Source organism: Halyomorpha halys, unplaced genomic scaffold (assembly GCF_000696795.3).
Source record: "Halyomorpha halys isolate HHAL.00 unplaced genomic scaffold, Hhal_1.1 Scaffold52.1, whole genome shotgun sequence".
In the NCBI taxonomy this organism is placed as follows: domain Eukaryota; kingdom Metazoa; phylum Arthropoda; class Insecta; order Hemiptera; family Pentatomidae; genus Halyomorpha; species Halyomorpha halys.
The window spans coordinates 264,814-281,331 of record NW_027104988.1 but is presented as its reverse complement, the minus strand read 5'-3'; the positions used below and the strand labels follow the sequence as shown (position 1 = coordinate 281,331).

Below are 16,518 nucleotides of genomic sequence, written 5' to 3'. Positions count from 1 at the left end.
ATTCCCCTATATAACAAATATTAGAATATAAAAAATAAGAAAGTAGTAAATAAATAAATAAAGTAGTAAATATTACTAATTTTATTTCCGAAAATGTGTTTTCAACCTAAAAACATATTTTTCCTCATTTCACAAAGTAGTACCATGACGCTTCTTGAATGAATGAATGAATGAATTGTATGAAAAGGATATTTTTCTGAAGATGATCTGAATTCGTGCATTACTGATTATGTATTTACAAAGTTGTCTGCAGAAGAACTTCAAGTAATTAATATACCAAATGTGTTCAATAATTGAGTAGAATATTAGTTTATTTATCTTAGATGAAAAGGAAAACTAAAACCAACCGAATACTTGGATAGATCCATAACGTAGGAAGTTGAAGATAATTTGTATTACTAAGTGACTAGAAAGGGTTATAAAAAGTTATAAGGCAATGAAAATACAATATAAAAATAAAATTATATTTCATCAAAAATATTTCATGTTTATTCTTAGGATTTATTTCTGTTTCATAAGCAGTTTCAGAAAGTTCCAGATGTCTGCCGATAATATCTCAGGCAGTTCCAGTGCAGCAAAGTGGCCACCTTTGGTTTGAAGGTTATATGAAATTAAGTTGCTATAACCTAGTTCTAATACTTGGCGTGGAGATATGGCTATTTCATGCTTGAAAAAAATGCAACCTGTTGGCACTGTTGTTATTCCTCTGGTGAATTAAAAACAAAATAATTATATGAAACATAAAACTATACCAATTAATATATTTGTATGAATAGTAATTACCTCAGAAAACTGATATAAAAATAATAAACTTACTGAAATAATCCATGTTTAATTATATCATCAGCGAAGTATTCTTTATACAATCTCATTGAAGTCGTTATGCTATTAGTTAACCAATAAATCATTATGTTATCAAGAAGTTCGACTTTGTCCAGATTTTCAAGTCCACCATCCTGAAGGGATCTCCATTCTCTATCAGTCCAAGTTGAAAATTTTTCGAGAATATAGGCAGCTAATCCGACAGGAGAATCAGTCAAAGCAACGCCTGAGAAAAAAGTTCACAATTTCAGAAGAATCAGTGGAATTAAAAAAATCAAATTAAAAATAAAAATGGTTTAACTCCAATATTTTAAAGCAATAAAATAATCGTATTCCCTAAAGGTTGTTTGTTTCTTATAAAAGAATGGTGGCTTCTATACAAATAGAAGAATAAAAGACAGTTAATTTTGTTTCACATTTTGACCTAACATTATTTCAGGTTTTCTTTCCGGCTCCACTTGATCCTAGTGATAGAACAGAAAAGAAAAATGGCTAAAACAATATGATTTTCCACTCTGTATTCGTGTTTAGACTTAAGGTGCGTTCAAAGATTCACTTTCAGAAAGTGGGAGCGACAATCTGTACTTCGGTGCACTGATCTTATCATATTATTAGGTCTATACATTTGTTTTTGGGAACTGGGTGGCTCAGTAGTAATGTACTGTGCTGCTAACTCCAATGATCTAGGTTCAAATCCTGTTGGGGCAGATAACTATTTATTCTGTTACAGTAGCCGTGAGTTAACCCTGTTGGTTCAATAGTCCATTCAGCCTCATAAGTGGGTACTCTTAATTGTAGAAAAATTTGGCAGTCAAGTGTGATTCTCACCAAATCACCTTCTTGCACAATCGTATCACGATAGTGATTAATAGTATTACTTTTATTATATAGGAAAGAGAATAAAATAACTCTTACCAATTGTATCTGGTTTTGTAGCTTGTAAATGAAAATATCCACTTTCATGGAGCATATCAGGAAATTGAGATACATATTTTTCTTGAAGTGACTCTTCAATGAATAATTTAGGGAAAAAATAAAAGAGTAACATATATAGTTTTGCTTTAGGTGTTTCTGCTGCACAACTATTTGAATGGTAACCAAGAACCCTGTAACAAAGCATGTAAATAAGTATATTACATATATATAAACGTATGTGTAGTCGGGTGAAAGCAATAAACAAAAAGGGAAAAGGGGCGCTGAAATAATTAATTAACTTGCTGGAATAGCACTACTTTATTTCTCCGTGTAATGTCCCTTATATATACCATATTTTACATGTTTGTTTACGAGGGGAGTTAATATTACGACTGATACTGTGCCTTGTCATCCCGTAACTTATATATATATATATATATGTAAACATGAACACACGGATGTCAACAAACTCCAACACGACGCCACTGCCGCCTCTGTCGAGATGGTTGGGTAAGGTCTGACTCCAATCGATAATATTACATATTCTTGACCAGAAGGCGACCCATAAGATTTGATTAGGAGGCGAATAGATAGGATAAAACTTATGGGTGCCAGCCAGAAAATACGCCGAGGCTGAAAAGATGGGCTTCTCACTCCCGCATTCTATCTGACTAGTGCCTACATCGTGACCGAAACCTTAAAAAAAAACTATTTCCTCAACACATAAACACCTGACTGCAATTCTGAGGAAATGGAATGGAAACAAAGCACCCGGGAAGGACAACATCTCGTATGTCCTACTCAAACAGCTCCCGAACATTTACAAATCCTGCTCGGAGCAATCCGGGTTTTCGCGTGGTCTGAGCTATCACCACAATGTAGCCGCGCTGCACAGTGATGCAGCTACCAACCTCAAGAAAAACCTTGCCACAGCCGTGATATTAGACTGTACACAGGCATTTGACTCTGTGTCCCACTCCACACTTATTCAATAACTTAGGCTTCGCCAATTCCCGGATCCAATGGTCAACATTATTAGATCATGTGACCGGACTTTCTCAGTCCGGGTTAAAACTGAAATCTCCACCCTCAAACCAGTCCTTACGCCTATATTATTTAACATCTATAATGTCCACACAGAACATTTGTAGTGGGACTTCATGATTAACATGATTGAGAGACGTAACATGACTCACATACATCACGAACTACAACTGGAAACAGTGTCAGAACACATCACACGGAGACGCATCAAGTTTTTTGACAACCTCCCTGCTTCCTTCAATCCACTATTCCGGATACTTACCACATCCCCCTTCCTATAAAGTGGCAGGGCAGAAAGGCCCAATCAACCCTGTCAATATCATCCTAGCTTAACTCCCTTCTTCTCTCTTTACTCGCTCCCCTACAACTTTCGCTTTCTATATCTTAATTATTATTATCATTATGTACTTATTTTCATTCTTCATTAATTATTATTTATTCTTATTGTTCAAGGCCCCTCACCTCCAACGATTCAAGTAGTTTTTTACAGAACGGTCAACTCAAACTTCAGATAATTATTTTACTTGGACCCCTTTAAATACCTAACGGAGTAGATAAAGGTTGTTTGTATTCAACTTGAATTATGTTCTCTCATGTATTACAATCTATGAATTCATGTTTTTATTTTTCTGTTTTAGAGGAATAAGGAGAAAAAACCCAGGTATATAAGAGCATTTTGAGGCCGGCACTACTCTATGGAGCACTGTTGTCCACGTACCCATCCAATGGCAGCCAGCGACTCTTTTAGAATTTTCAAGATTCCATGTTCCCCTCACCTCTCCAATTTTTTATAATCGAATCCACATGGAACGGACACATCAAAATACCGGTAATAAGTATAATAATAAGTATCTGACTGTACACCTTCAAGTACCAATGGTAGAAATAGGTAGTAACCAATTCGAATTATGTAACCATACGTAATGCAATCTATTAATTCAATGTTTTTTATGTTTTAGAGGGAATACAAAAAAAAAGATTCCATGCTCCGGAAGATGATGAGAGCGACATCGTGGAAAAAGAAAAGGCCTCCTGAATTGCATCAACTCTTCGACCTGCACACAGTACCGGAGTTAATTAAACGCCGTCACAAATTTTTCGATTCTCTACAGCATCTCACAAATCCGGTGCGTTGGCAACAAACTACGTGAAGGATACGTAATTATTAGGTTTAGTTTCTTTAGGTTAAGCTTTATTATAATCATAAGAAATGTTTGCCCCAATACATTACTAGAAAACTCCCATATGTATACCTTTATCAATACGCATTCCAAAAATCAATATATACCCTAAGACTCCTTAAAATGTAAAAGTTTGAATTTCTTTAAAAATAAATCTATTATTTTATCTCTTAATAACCACTGATAATAACTAATTGAATCTGAACAGTTAGTATAGAATTAATAATAATAACCTATGTGGAGTTTTTAGTACCCTATTAAGTGCCCATTTGTTAATTCAACAACTTGAACAATACCAAATTCATCCAGGTACAGTAAATTTCTTAATGGAACTTGGAATCAAAATTGGAACAGATTCCTGGAGAACTAGAATGATAGTTGGTATAGGCCACTAAGATTATAAAACAATGAAAATTTATTGGTAGAATTTACTAAGAAGATTTCCTATGTCTTCTATGGTTTTGCTAGGCCCTACTACTTTTAAAATATAGTCTCTGAATCAGCACAAGTCGGAACCATTTGAAAATAGTTTACTATAGATCCATCATAATCCAGTCTGTATATGGATCTAAGTTATATACAAAAAAATTGAGAGCAATTACAAAATGTGGTGGAATTTGTGTTCAGTGTTTGGTAGTTCAAACTGCATGTCTGTTCAATGATGAGGTTTCTTATTATCACTATACCCCAGAAAAACTTATAGAAAATGTTGATGTAAAAGTATTGGGTTAAATAGATAATCACAGAACATACAGTATGCATGCCCACCCAGACATTTTGGTTATTCAAAAAAAGAAATAAAATGGCCAGACTCATTGATAATGCATTGCCAAGTGATCTATTGAATGCTAGGGTGGAAAAAGTTAAGAAATACCAGCCCTATCTTCTTGTTTTTGAATTGAAATTTCTATATAACCTAGTAACTGTGATTCCAATAGTCTTATCTTCAAGCTGATTTACCTCAAAAAGTACAAAGGAAAGTACAGAAATTTGTCACTAAAGACAGTTTGGTTGATACTGGCAGAATTCTAAGGAAATTGTGAAGTGAAGCTTCTTTAGGGATGTTAGAGTAAATTAGCTTGGATTAGATAAAAAGTAAAATGCTTCCCCTTGTAAATAGATAGAATAGTAAAATTCTTTATTATATAAAATATAATAAAAAAGATATATCATTAAATGAAGAGAAATTTTCATCAATCTCATTTCATTACTAATCCAGAAATAATAAAATCATCAACAAATGCTAGAACCTTAGAGGTTACACTTCCAATGTGCAAATGTCTCAAACAATTTTTGAATTAGTAAAATTGACTACTCTCTCTTGCTTCATAGAAATTATATACAGAAAAAAATAAAATAAAATGATAACATTGGTGAGTACTGAATTAAGGGCTTTAAATTTTATTTAAAAATTGACACTTTTATGAACAACTGATAATATAATGTTTTTAAAATATTGTTTTGTGGATTATGCCTAGGTCTCAAATATAAATTTCTAAGTGAAACATATCATTATTTAATTCATTGTAAATTTTTTTTTTTTATCAGGTCTGGCATGCCTTTTAAATCTTGTTTTATTTTGTATAAAAAATAACATTTTGAAAATAACTGTTAAAACTGATAAAATATAACAAGGTTTATCAAGAAGGGTTAATTTTTTTTTGTAATGCAAATAAAAGTTGTTCTGTTAGCTAAGTGGCTAGGCTCATAAATAGAACAAAAGTTAATGGAAGATCACCAGGAAGAATATGGGAGACAGAGGAAGGTGAAGTTATAAGGATCAAGGAACATGGATTGGAGTAGGCAATGATGGTTGTCCAAGTTTTTAGGTATAAGACTTAAGACTCTTAGTTCTTTTATAATCAGTAGGCTTCGCACACTGCTATAACAGTAATAAAATGGGATGTTGTCAAGTAATTAGTGTAAATAAATTAGGAACACTGAAGCCATAAATTTATAATCACCTATCAGGCCTTAAAATGGAGATTGCACGTCCAATAATAGAACCCCAGTCCCCTCCTTGGACATAGTATTGTTTGAAGCCAAGTCGGTCCATCAACTCGTTGAATATCAATCCAATGTGCCCATGGTGTAGACCAGGCTTTGATGCAGCCTCTGAGAATGCATAACCAGGAAGTGAAGGTGCAATCACCTCAAACACAAAATCAGCATCTGGCCGTGGTGTCGTCAGCATTGGTATTATTTTATAAAACTCTACTACAGAACCAGGCCAGCCATGGATCATCAGCAAGGGCAAAACTTTTCTTCCTAAAATTATTGTAAAATTAGAAATCTTCATTATTAATTAATAATATTATGGCATTCAATATTAGAAGACCATAAGAAGAAAAACAGGTGTTGTCCCAAAAGCATAACAAAAAAACTCATTAGTTAGTGGATATTATGTTTTTCCTCCTCCCACATGGATATAACCTTATATTCCTCCTCTCAGTTTTTTAAACTCAATTTTAACAGGATAGATCCTCTTTGTTTTTTTACATCTTGTACAACTTGTCTTACATTTTGTAGGAATATAGTGCTTTCCTTTATCTATTTTTACCCACCAATAACCAAATTTTGAAAAAAATAAAAAAGATTTTCTCTGTTTTTCTGCTCTAGTTATCATTTATATTTTAAGAATATATTCATATCTAGAATAGCTAAGTAGATTCAGAATTTGCTTAGCTAAAATTAAGTTACTTACGATTTTTAAAATGAGGTATACGAATAAATAAAATTTGATAATTAAAGAAGAAAATATAAAAATTAAAAAGATGAAAACAAGTACTCTGAATCGGTAAAAAACTGGCATATTTTTAAGTCTTTTTGTTCTTTGTTTAGTTGATGAAAATCAGCCATCAATTAAATAAACCCTCCTAAAAGACAGCAAGTTGGACAATAATGTAGATTAACGGATGAAGAGAACAACAAATCCCAAGTCATAATTGGCAAAAGATTGTTTTTCATTTAATCTAATTTTTCATCACTTATCATGTAATTTAATTGCTTATATTTATTTTAGAAGGTCTGCTAAGTATTTTGAACAACATTTTATTTGTATTTATTATTTATTATACACAAAAAATAACATTCAATAAATTTACAAGTTTATTATCAAATTATGATGACGTTTACTTGCTCATTTTTCACCTTGGAATGTTTAATTTTTTCTTATATCATCTCCAACTATTGTTTAGAAAATAAATTAATGTGATAATGATAAAAATTATTGTGTATTTATTTACAACTTCATCTCATTATTAACATTATACAATTGGTTTTTAATGCAAATACTTGAATAGTTATATTCATAACACCACTTTCTCTCTCCAGTCCACTTTTCTAACAGTTGAATTAATGAATTAATAAATTTAGTCAAAGTATTCAATCTTATAAATAAAGAAATAAAAAAATTACCTTTCAGAAGCGATTTGTCAGGTTTCGCGTGTATGAAATGTATATCTAATCCTGCTATTTCAGTTGTAAATTGGGGATACTTGTTAAGATAAGTTTCCCTTTCTGTCCAATTGTATTTATTTTTCCAAAATTCCACAAATTTATTTAGATAAACTGTATTGAAACCATAATTGAACCCATCGACAATTGGAGGTGTTAATGTTCTTGTATTACTAATCCTTTTTCGCAGATCTTCCAAATCCTGGAAAAATTAGTAAAAAATTCATTTAAACTTTTTTTTTTAAATTCATTTAAATGAATAAAAAAAATGTATGTTGACTAATCTAAATAATCATTATAAAAAATATACTTACAGATTCTGGGAATTTTATTTTATAAGGTTTAATGGTTTTGTCATCTGGTTTTTCTTTTCCTGGACCCCAATAATTCAATTCAACCTTAGGTACTGGTGGTGGTGATAAATATTCATAAACAAAATATGCAGTTACTAGAGAAATCAAAAGCACTATGATAGATATGTTTGAGGCACATCCCATTGCTGAAACACAAAAAAACAAACATTTTAAATTACATTTAAAAAAATATCAATACCAACTATTGAAATAGTAAAAAACACAATAAACGCAAGCATTCTAAGATACTTCTTTTTTTTTTTTAATCAATTAGTTGTGTTGTGTAATACTAATATTATTATTAGTATTACTAAATACTCAGAATCTGTTTTGAGCAAAAAATTTAGTTGCACAAAATTTTGTTAAGATAAGATAATTAATTTGAGTGCTGTAATTTCATTTTTATGGTGCAATGCCATTTGGTTCTATAAGATGTGCCTTATGAATATGATGTAATATTGGACATAATCAAAGTAAACCAAACCTTAGATCACTGCCACCTGATCTGTCATATAGTGTAAATATATTATATGTATAAATAGAGTAAATGTATATGTCAATGTGAAAGTCACAACAGTGTGAGATTCCTACTCACTAAAAAAAATACCTCCCTATTCATCTTTACCATACCACATAGCTGCCAATCATGTCTTACTTTAAGGAGTAATGTACTTATGTGAGGACTACAACCCATGAAAGGTGAGAAGAGATCACCTATTTCAGGACGGTTGTTCAAAGAGATAAATAAACTTTTTAATCTAAAATATGTTGCAGTTTCCTGATAAGTTGTGATAGTAATTGCTGATTATGATAACAATTATGAAGATTGATAATGATTATGAAAGGCACTTGGAAAAAAATCTTAAAATTAAAATGTTTTTCTTTCAACCGTAATCCAACAAAAATGTGAGCCAAATTTACTCATTAGTGAGTAGCAACAATACAACCAAACAAAATTTCGCCAGTGGAAACATCATCATTATATAACATTAGTGTTAGTTTCTTTGTTAGCTTAGGAGTCAACCAATTCAAATCTTAATCTTGTAAATAAAAGTCTAAAACTGAAACTTCGTTATTTGATAGTTACATGTATTTCATTTTTTTATTCATAAATGGATGACTTTCAGAAACATTATGAATTATAAATTTCATTAACCAACCACAAGCATTATTGACCCTGGTGTTTTAAGGCCAGGAAAAGAAATGAAGAACCATACCTTCACAATTGGAGGGATTCAACAAGTCTGAGCAACAGTGACTGTCAATACTGAAGGTCAACTATTAATAAACATAGAAGAGATCTCTTTACCATTATCTTATCAAAGGTGTATAGTGGTAGTCTCCAAGGACAAGATATCGTTATATATATTCATGTAGGAAGAAAGAGGAAGAGGGAGACAGAAAAGAAAGGGGGAGGGGAGAAATAGCAACAACCAATAAATTTGTGTGGATATTTTTCCATAAAATATCAATAAATACCTATGATATTTGGAAATAGGAATAGTCATTGCTACAAAAATAAAAAAATGGTAGATCTGCGATGCCGTAGAAGGTACAGGCTATTATTAGTAGAATTACGAGTACCAACAGTGTTAGAAATACTACAGCTGCTGGTTATTGCAAGTCCAAAACCTGGAATGTCCATAGGAGGTGGATAATGGGCTCATCTTCTGTGTTAATGTCAATATTAAAAATAACTCCTATTTAAAAACCCGTAAATACATAAAAAACAAAACAAGATTTTTCCTGAAATACTTCCTAAAACTTTAGTATGCTCTATATGACCAAAATGTTTTAAATTCTTATGTAAAAAAAAATATATAGTTTGCATAAATAAGTAGGAGGCAGCAATTGATACCGTAATAATCGACAATGCATCATGGGTTAAGTATCAAATGTCGGACGCGCTCTTATAATTTACTATCTGTAAGTGTTATAATGTAACCTTAATGCAAATTTAGTTACAGATTTTAAAAGGACGAGAACTGCGCAACATCTTTTATCCAACAAATTTTCGGATATTATCGCTAACAATAGCACTGTACAATCCTAAGAACTACATAAAATATACCTTAGTATGGATTATACGATATTTTTTGATAAGGCTTGTGATAATATACCCGAGCCAACTCGAAGATATGATGCCGATAGCTAGAGTTAGTTGGGAATCATTCTTACTAATGTCATGTGAGAAAGGAAATTTTGGATCTTCCTACGTTCCAAAACTGTACTGCAATGTTTAGTACTACAATATAGTCAAAATTAACAAAACAATAAAATACTTATTCTTGTTGAGCTGAGGAGAGCAAGATGAATGATGAAAAATAAAGTCACGGACACGTTTTTATCACTTCACTATTCACGTTTTTATCACTTCACTATTCTCGTTTTTATCACTTCACTATTCAGTTCACTATTATTCGCTTTTATCATTAAACCTCGACAACACCAAAGGAAATTGCACAGAAAGTTTGATGGGGACATCCGCAAGAGCTAACAGTTTTTCTTCTGGTATTACCCCCCCCCCCTATTTGCTTATAGCATGTGAACAGACAATGCGGCAAATACTAGGTGACACATATTTTCACATTTACCGCACGTCTGTTTGAATTAGTTTTTAGACTATTGATATTTGTTCTTGAAGACATTAATAAATTAATTGTGAAGAAAACATTAATTAATTGTGAGAGTTCAGTCAATCCGTTCAAAACTGAAATCACCTCAAAGAATTTCTTCTCTTTCTATCAACCAGCAGCGATTTGCTGCCAATAATTCAGTGACACAATGGCGAATCCAGAAATTTTCTGACGAGGACGTAAGGATGTCAAGTGGCCTGTTTTAGGGCCCTTTATAAAAAATATTTCGAACAGAACCTCTTGTAGTAATTGCGAACACCTGGTAGTAATTTCGCCAATGGGACAATTTGACATGGTGAAAATAAACTAATATACTTTGAATAAAATTTATTTATTTTTCAATTAATTATATAATAATAAAATCACAAAATGTGTGAAGAAGGCAAATGCTATACCACCTACTTAAGTCCCCGCAACTCTTTCTTAGGCTGAAGTTGCAAATAGATAAGGCCATCATCAGACCTATAATGCTATATGGTACAACTTAGCTGCGGCACCTCTACAAAACCACGCTCCACAAGCTGCAGAGCTACCAGAACTCCGTCCTCCGGCGGATTTTCAGAGGCACTTCATTGCAGAGGGCCAACAGCATCATCCACCAACAACTCCAGGTTCCCTCTGTGCCGGAGTATATAGGCCGGAGGCATATTAAATTCTTTGATGGGCTAAAGGCCTGTGTTAACCCGCTATTCAGGGAAATCGATCCTCCAACAAGACCTGGGAGGTGGCGAAGCACAATCCCCTTGGTTGACGTCCTCGTCGAGGGAAGACTTCGGGCTTTGCAATCTGAAGTCACTCACATCATCACCACCAACAGCCGGAATGGTCCCTCCCCATTATTTGTAAGTCCCCTGTCCCCTGGCTATCATGCTACGATAGTAAACCCGCCTTCAGCAGACCCTGTAAACCTTTCTTAAAACCCCAAGCGGCAAAACGAGATTAATTGTTGTATATAAATTGTATATATTGTATTTGTTTGTAAATAAAGACATTGAGGAGGTTAGAAGAAAAGAAAGAAAAAAAAAAGGCAAATTTCAAGCGAGGTAAGTAATTTATCTAATAATTGTTCAAATTCTGTTCAAGTGATGAGTATGACATGACAATATAATACAAAATAGATATAATATAAAAATAAAAATATATTTTACTAAAATATTTCATATTTCTTCCCAGGATTTATTTCTGTTTCACGAGCAGTTTCAGAAAGTTCCAAATATCTGCTGAGGATAGCTCAGGTAGTTCCATTGCTGCAAAGTGACCACCTTTGGTTTGAAGGTTGTATGAAATTAAATTGGTTTAACCTTGTTCAAATAATTGGAGGTGATATAAAACTAATTCATGCTTGAAATAAATGCAGCTTTAGGCACTGTTGTTATTCCTCTGTTGGATTAAAAAAAAATTAAATTAAATATGAGAACACTGATATAAAACATGTTTACGTAATTTTTGAAAAAAACAAACAAATAAAAATTTGTGTATATCACTGGAACGTCGTATAATGTAATTGATCAGACATATTTTCTGACTGACTATAATTTATATCTCAGATAAAAAATATATTGTAATCATTACTTATTATTTCCTTGCAACTTATTTTATTTTCAAATTGTTTTCTGCGTATATTTTTTGTATATATTAGTTTATGGGTATATGTTTGTTTTAACTACTAAGGTAAAGGAACTAATATTTAATACGTTTAAGAAAATTTTTAAGATTTTAAATTATAAGTTTTTGTATTATTTATTTACTTTATACTGTTCTTTTTTTTTTTTTTAATCTTCAAATACACTTTTTATCCATTGATTTAGAAAGTATAGCTAACATTTGAATAAAATAAAAAAAAACCAATAAAGTTTTTTGCATTCGTAATTGACATTATTTTTATAGGAAATTTTAATAGTTGACAGGGAAGTATTGTATTTTAAAAATAGAACTTATACAAGTTGAAAATACTTTAAAATTGTATATTTTATGTTTGATGCAAAAATGTATTATTTTATGGGTGGTCTTCAAAATAATGACACTGGATTGTTCCATCTAAAAGGGATATGCTTTATCCACAATTTTATGTTATTATTATGTAATTTTCATCTCTGCTCATTTTAACATTTCAATAAAAAAAATCCTTTTCTTTCATAAAATCTCTTTTTTGGCTGCCTCAAAGTGTTTTTATTGTAACTTTACGGTTTTGTTTTCAATTACAGGCCGTTTAAAATGTACTATATTTTTTGAATATCAGACTATCCTAACCAGGATAAGCAAGCCGATAAATTCCAAATTCTCGAATCACTATTTGTAACATTTCTGCCGACAATAGATCGAACGTCATTTCTTTCCAAAAGCAGAGGGATACGATCAATGTCAATCTATATCTTTATTAGAAATAAGGCCGGGATTGAATTGATATATTAATCATTTTTATTTGAGATTATTGAAATTATAAATAAGTATCCATAGAATGACATTCAATTTCTCAAAGCAAAATATCAATACAATAATGATAAAGAAAATTAATCTTCAAATTCAAACTTTTTAGATATTACAATTTTTAATTTTTAGTAGATTTTTGTTACTCTACATTGAAAACAATTTTTGTCTGGGTTTTAAGCCTTCCGACTTTGTCCAAATAGTAAATGCTGAGGAAGTATTAAGAAATATTGAAATCATAATCATTTTAAATTATAAAATTAATTTATCGAATCTTTTGAATAAAATAAATAATACAAAAGGACTTAATAATTTTTTACTTAATAAATACCATAAATGATGTTTTTTTGTAAGCATTGCCCTTATAACCTAATAAATTACAATGTTAAAATATATGTACCAACAAATTAACAAAGAAATAGGTAAACGAGTAAACGAGGAATAGGGGAAAAGAGGAATATACAAAAATAAACGAACTAACAAACCTTTAGAATCGGAGAATTAGCTTGCAAGGAACTCGACGCACTCCGGCCTACAGTAATTGACTGAGCCATACAGAAGGTCAACTGTATCAAAGGATGTGGAAGGGATTGCTTTTTGAATATTTTTGCGTAATAAGTATGTTGGTCCAAGCTGAAGTATGACAAAAGCATCTTTGCTTCATGATCAACTAATGATTCAACGACTTCATCTTGCAAATGGCAGTCAATGTTTTTTTAACTTGAGCAGAAAGTTGCGCGATTCTCCTCACGCTTCTGTAGTTTGCAATCAACAAATAATTGTTGGAGATGATCTTTATATATTTCTGATTCTTTGTTTGTTAAATAGGACAATTTTGATTATTTTTTGTTTAACGATGATATCTTTTAATAAACAAATAATGGTTATTATCGATGATAACTTTTATTTTGAATTGTTTTAATATTTTGTTTGCAATGACGTCATGTGATCTTAGAATATTTCAAGCAAAATAGAGCAGGGTTTTTGGATTTTTTAATATCGATGGCTTGCTTCTTAGTGGTGCTAAGCACATTTTCACTAATTTTATAAACAATGCAATTAAAGATATTCTCTTTTAGGAAAATTACAACTTCTAAATTAATATTCTATCAAAATATTTAGAATTTATACCTAAATCTGCTCAATCCGAAAATAAATTGAAAAATAATTTACCTAAAAGAGAGAACCTTTAATTCTTTTATTTGTTAAGTTTGTAATGTACTTAGCAGCACAGTGAAGTAAGGCACCGATAAATTAGTTTAAATGGAATGTTCTGGTAAATTCATAGAAAAAATTTTAAAAGGATTTCAATTTTTGATTTTTTTTCCCATGTCTTAACTTCTCTCAAGACATGGTAGAAGTATTTCATTAACTTTGTGATGATAACTCATGTAACTATTTCAGCAAAGTTATGGAGTATATTTTAAAAATTTTAATACAATATTCTTTCCTAAAAGCAAAATTGAACGAACGTTAGATTAAAATATTGATTTGAATAGCTTCATTTTTAAAAACAAAAACGGAGAAACGATACAAACCGACCAGTGCAGGTTTAAGCTAGTGCAATTGTCTTGCAGCAATTGTTAAATGAGGGCATTGGTTTTGTATGACAAAAAAAAAAATAAAACAACAATCCTAAAAACGTGGCTTAGTCTCATGTTAGCAAATTTAGGGACAATATTAGGCAAATAAATTTCCTCAAGTACATTACATATTCATTAGGATGAGGTTACTGCTATAATCTTGTCCCCTGCGTGCCTTACATCACTTCTTACACGCTTTTATGTCGAAAAAGATTTCCTCTCCTCTCCTCCCCCCCGCTTCAGTTGGTACTCATGAATGACTCGAAATTCGCAAGGTATGTTTCCACAATTGGGAAACAAGTCTCTAATTAATTTATTAAATGTTAGTTCAAGAGCCCCATACTTTTCGTTGTTTGTAGCAACAGCTGCATTAGTTTTGAGAATTTCAGTAAAGTAAACAAGTTTGCCGCCTAGGCTTTCTTCCCAATCTGTTTCATAACCACCGACAATATTTGGCTGAATTTGAAAATCAGTGATAATATTTGAAATATTTAACAAAGGGTTCGCTAACAGAAAATTTTTCCTAGCAGTTTTCTCGTAACTATGAATTGTACAGTTTAGTAGAGTGGTACAATACGTTTCTATTAATTTATGTTTTAAAATAAACGAAACCATTGAAAAACCTCATGTGTTTTTAACAAGGTTCAGAAAGCATTAAATATTTTAACAAAGGGTTTGGTAGAACCAGCTGAATATATCACCACTGCTGAAAATTTTACCAGCTCCACCTTTTTTTGATTGTAGAAAGGTAATGAAAGGTACACAATTGGTTTTTTCTGCCATTGTTTTAACCTTATTTGACCACCCGCCGAATCATTGTCCTATAATTAATCACATAGGTCAACAAATTATCTTCTGAAACCTTTTTTGTTCTGGGTGTGGAGCCTCCAGAAACTTGAGGCCCGTAGCTTTTACGTCTTGTGGAACGTTAACTCGAGTTGGCAGCCGTGTGTCGGCACTATTAGGTCTCCTAGTTCACATTGAATAAGAGAATCTCATTTCGGCGAAAATTTAAAAACCCTTGCGAAATACTAAGAGTAAATACATTGTTTATAAATATGTCATTAAATTTTGTAGAGGTTTTGAAAAAAAAAACTCTACTGTGAGTAATAATATACCTAAGTGTATAGGAGTATATTAAGTTTATTTTTGGAAATGAAAATTATCTTATAATTCCACTCATCTTTCCTAAAAATCTTTCGGGCCTTGACTGAGTAGGAAACTCCTCAGCAGTCTCTATCAATTCATTAGTTTCTACAGAGAAAACCTATAGAACTGACTAAATTCTTGACTGTTAGCGAATACCTTACAAAGAGTAGTATCTGTTCCCACAAGAATCTAAAGTTAATACCTTTAGGATTTGCATTCCTTCATACAGCTTAAATTAATACCTTACAGAGTGGAATTTCCATCCTGCGATCTTCCTATAAGTTCACCTCTTCTCCAGCTTGCCTTACCTTCTAGAACTATGCATTGTACTTCACCTTTTAAATTGGTGCCTAAACTAATTATACATATACAGTACCTCAACAATATTAAAACATTTTTGTTTCCAAATTTACTACTATTAAAGCAAAGCAGCCATATTTAAAAATTTGCAGTTTGAAAAAAAAAAAACCAATAGAATTTAAAAAAAAGAGTTTACTGTCAATAAGTATGATAATATACTTGAGAACATGTCAAAACACCTTTTACCATTTATTAGACACCATTAAAAAATAAATAAATGAATAAAGCAGACTTTGATCAAATAAGCTCGGCCAAATTAAGGGCCAATAAGTAATTGACTTCCAATCTAGAAAATTATGGTGAGCATTTGCTGCAAATGCATCCAGTAAAACAATTAAATTCTATATTGCCACAATTTATAACTGGTGTTTGAACGTTTTAGACAAACTATATCACATATATATTTATTTACATGAATGGCTAGCTAAAACTATCACTGATGTGTTGTAATGTTTTTCCATTGTGTAAAAGTGTTTAAATGTATTAAACATAACAATTATTGAAGTAATAAATTCAGGAAAGATAAAATATTATAGGGATTTAATATAAAAATTATTCAGTGAAGATAATACACAAATATTAATGACTTTAT

General features: G+C 31.4%; 1 protein-coding gene across 4 annotated transcripts; it reads right to left on the bottom strand.

Annotated features, from left to right (window-relative positions):
- Positions 1 to 443: 443 nt before the first annotated feature.
- Positions 444 to 13,415, bottom strand: LOC106691885 (juvenile hormone epoxide hydrolase 2). Of its 4 annotated transcripts, none has more exons than XM_014437801.2 (7): positions 13,320 to 13,415; positions 7,733 to 7,917; positions 7,380 to 7,620; positions 5,927 to 6,230; positions 1,738 to 1,928; positions 817 to 1,048; positions 444 to 706 (listed from the first exon to the last, which is right to left on the bottom strand). In XM_014437801.2, the coding sequence occupies exons 2-7, from the start codon at positions 7,913 to 7,915 to the stop codon at positions 502 to 504; spliced, it is 1,356 nt and encodes a 451-aa protein (XP_014293287.1). In that variant the 5' UTR covers positions 7,916 to 7,917; positions 13,320 to 13,415; the 3' UTR covers positions 444 to 501. The 4 variants fall into 4 exon arrangements, with proteins under 4 accessions (XP_014293287.1, XP_014293276.1, XP_014293279.1 ...); XM_014437790.1 differs by lacking the exon at positions 13,320 to 13,415 and adding an exon at positions 11,556 to 11,583; XM_014437793.2 differs by lacking the exon at positions 13,320 to 13,415 and adding an exon at positions 8,989 to 9,142.
- Positions 13,416 to 16,518: the final 3,103 nt, after the last annotated feature.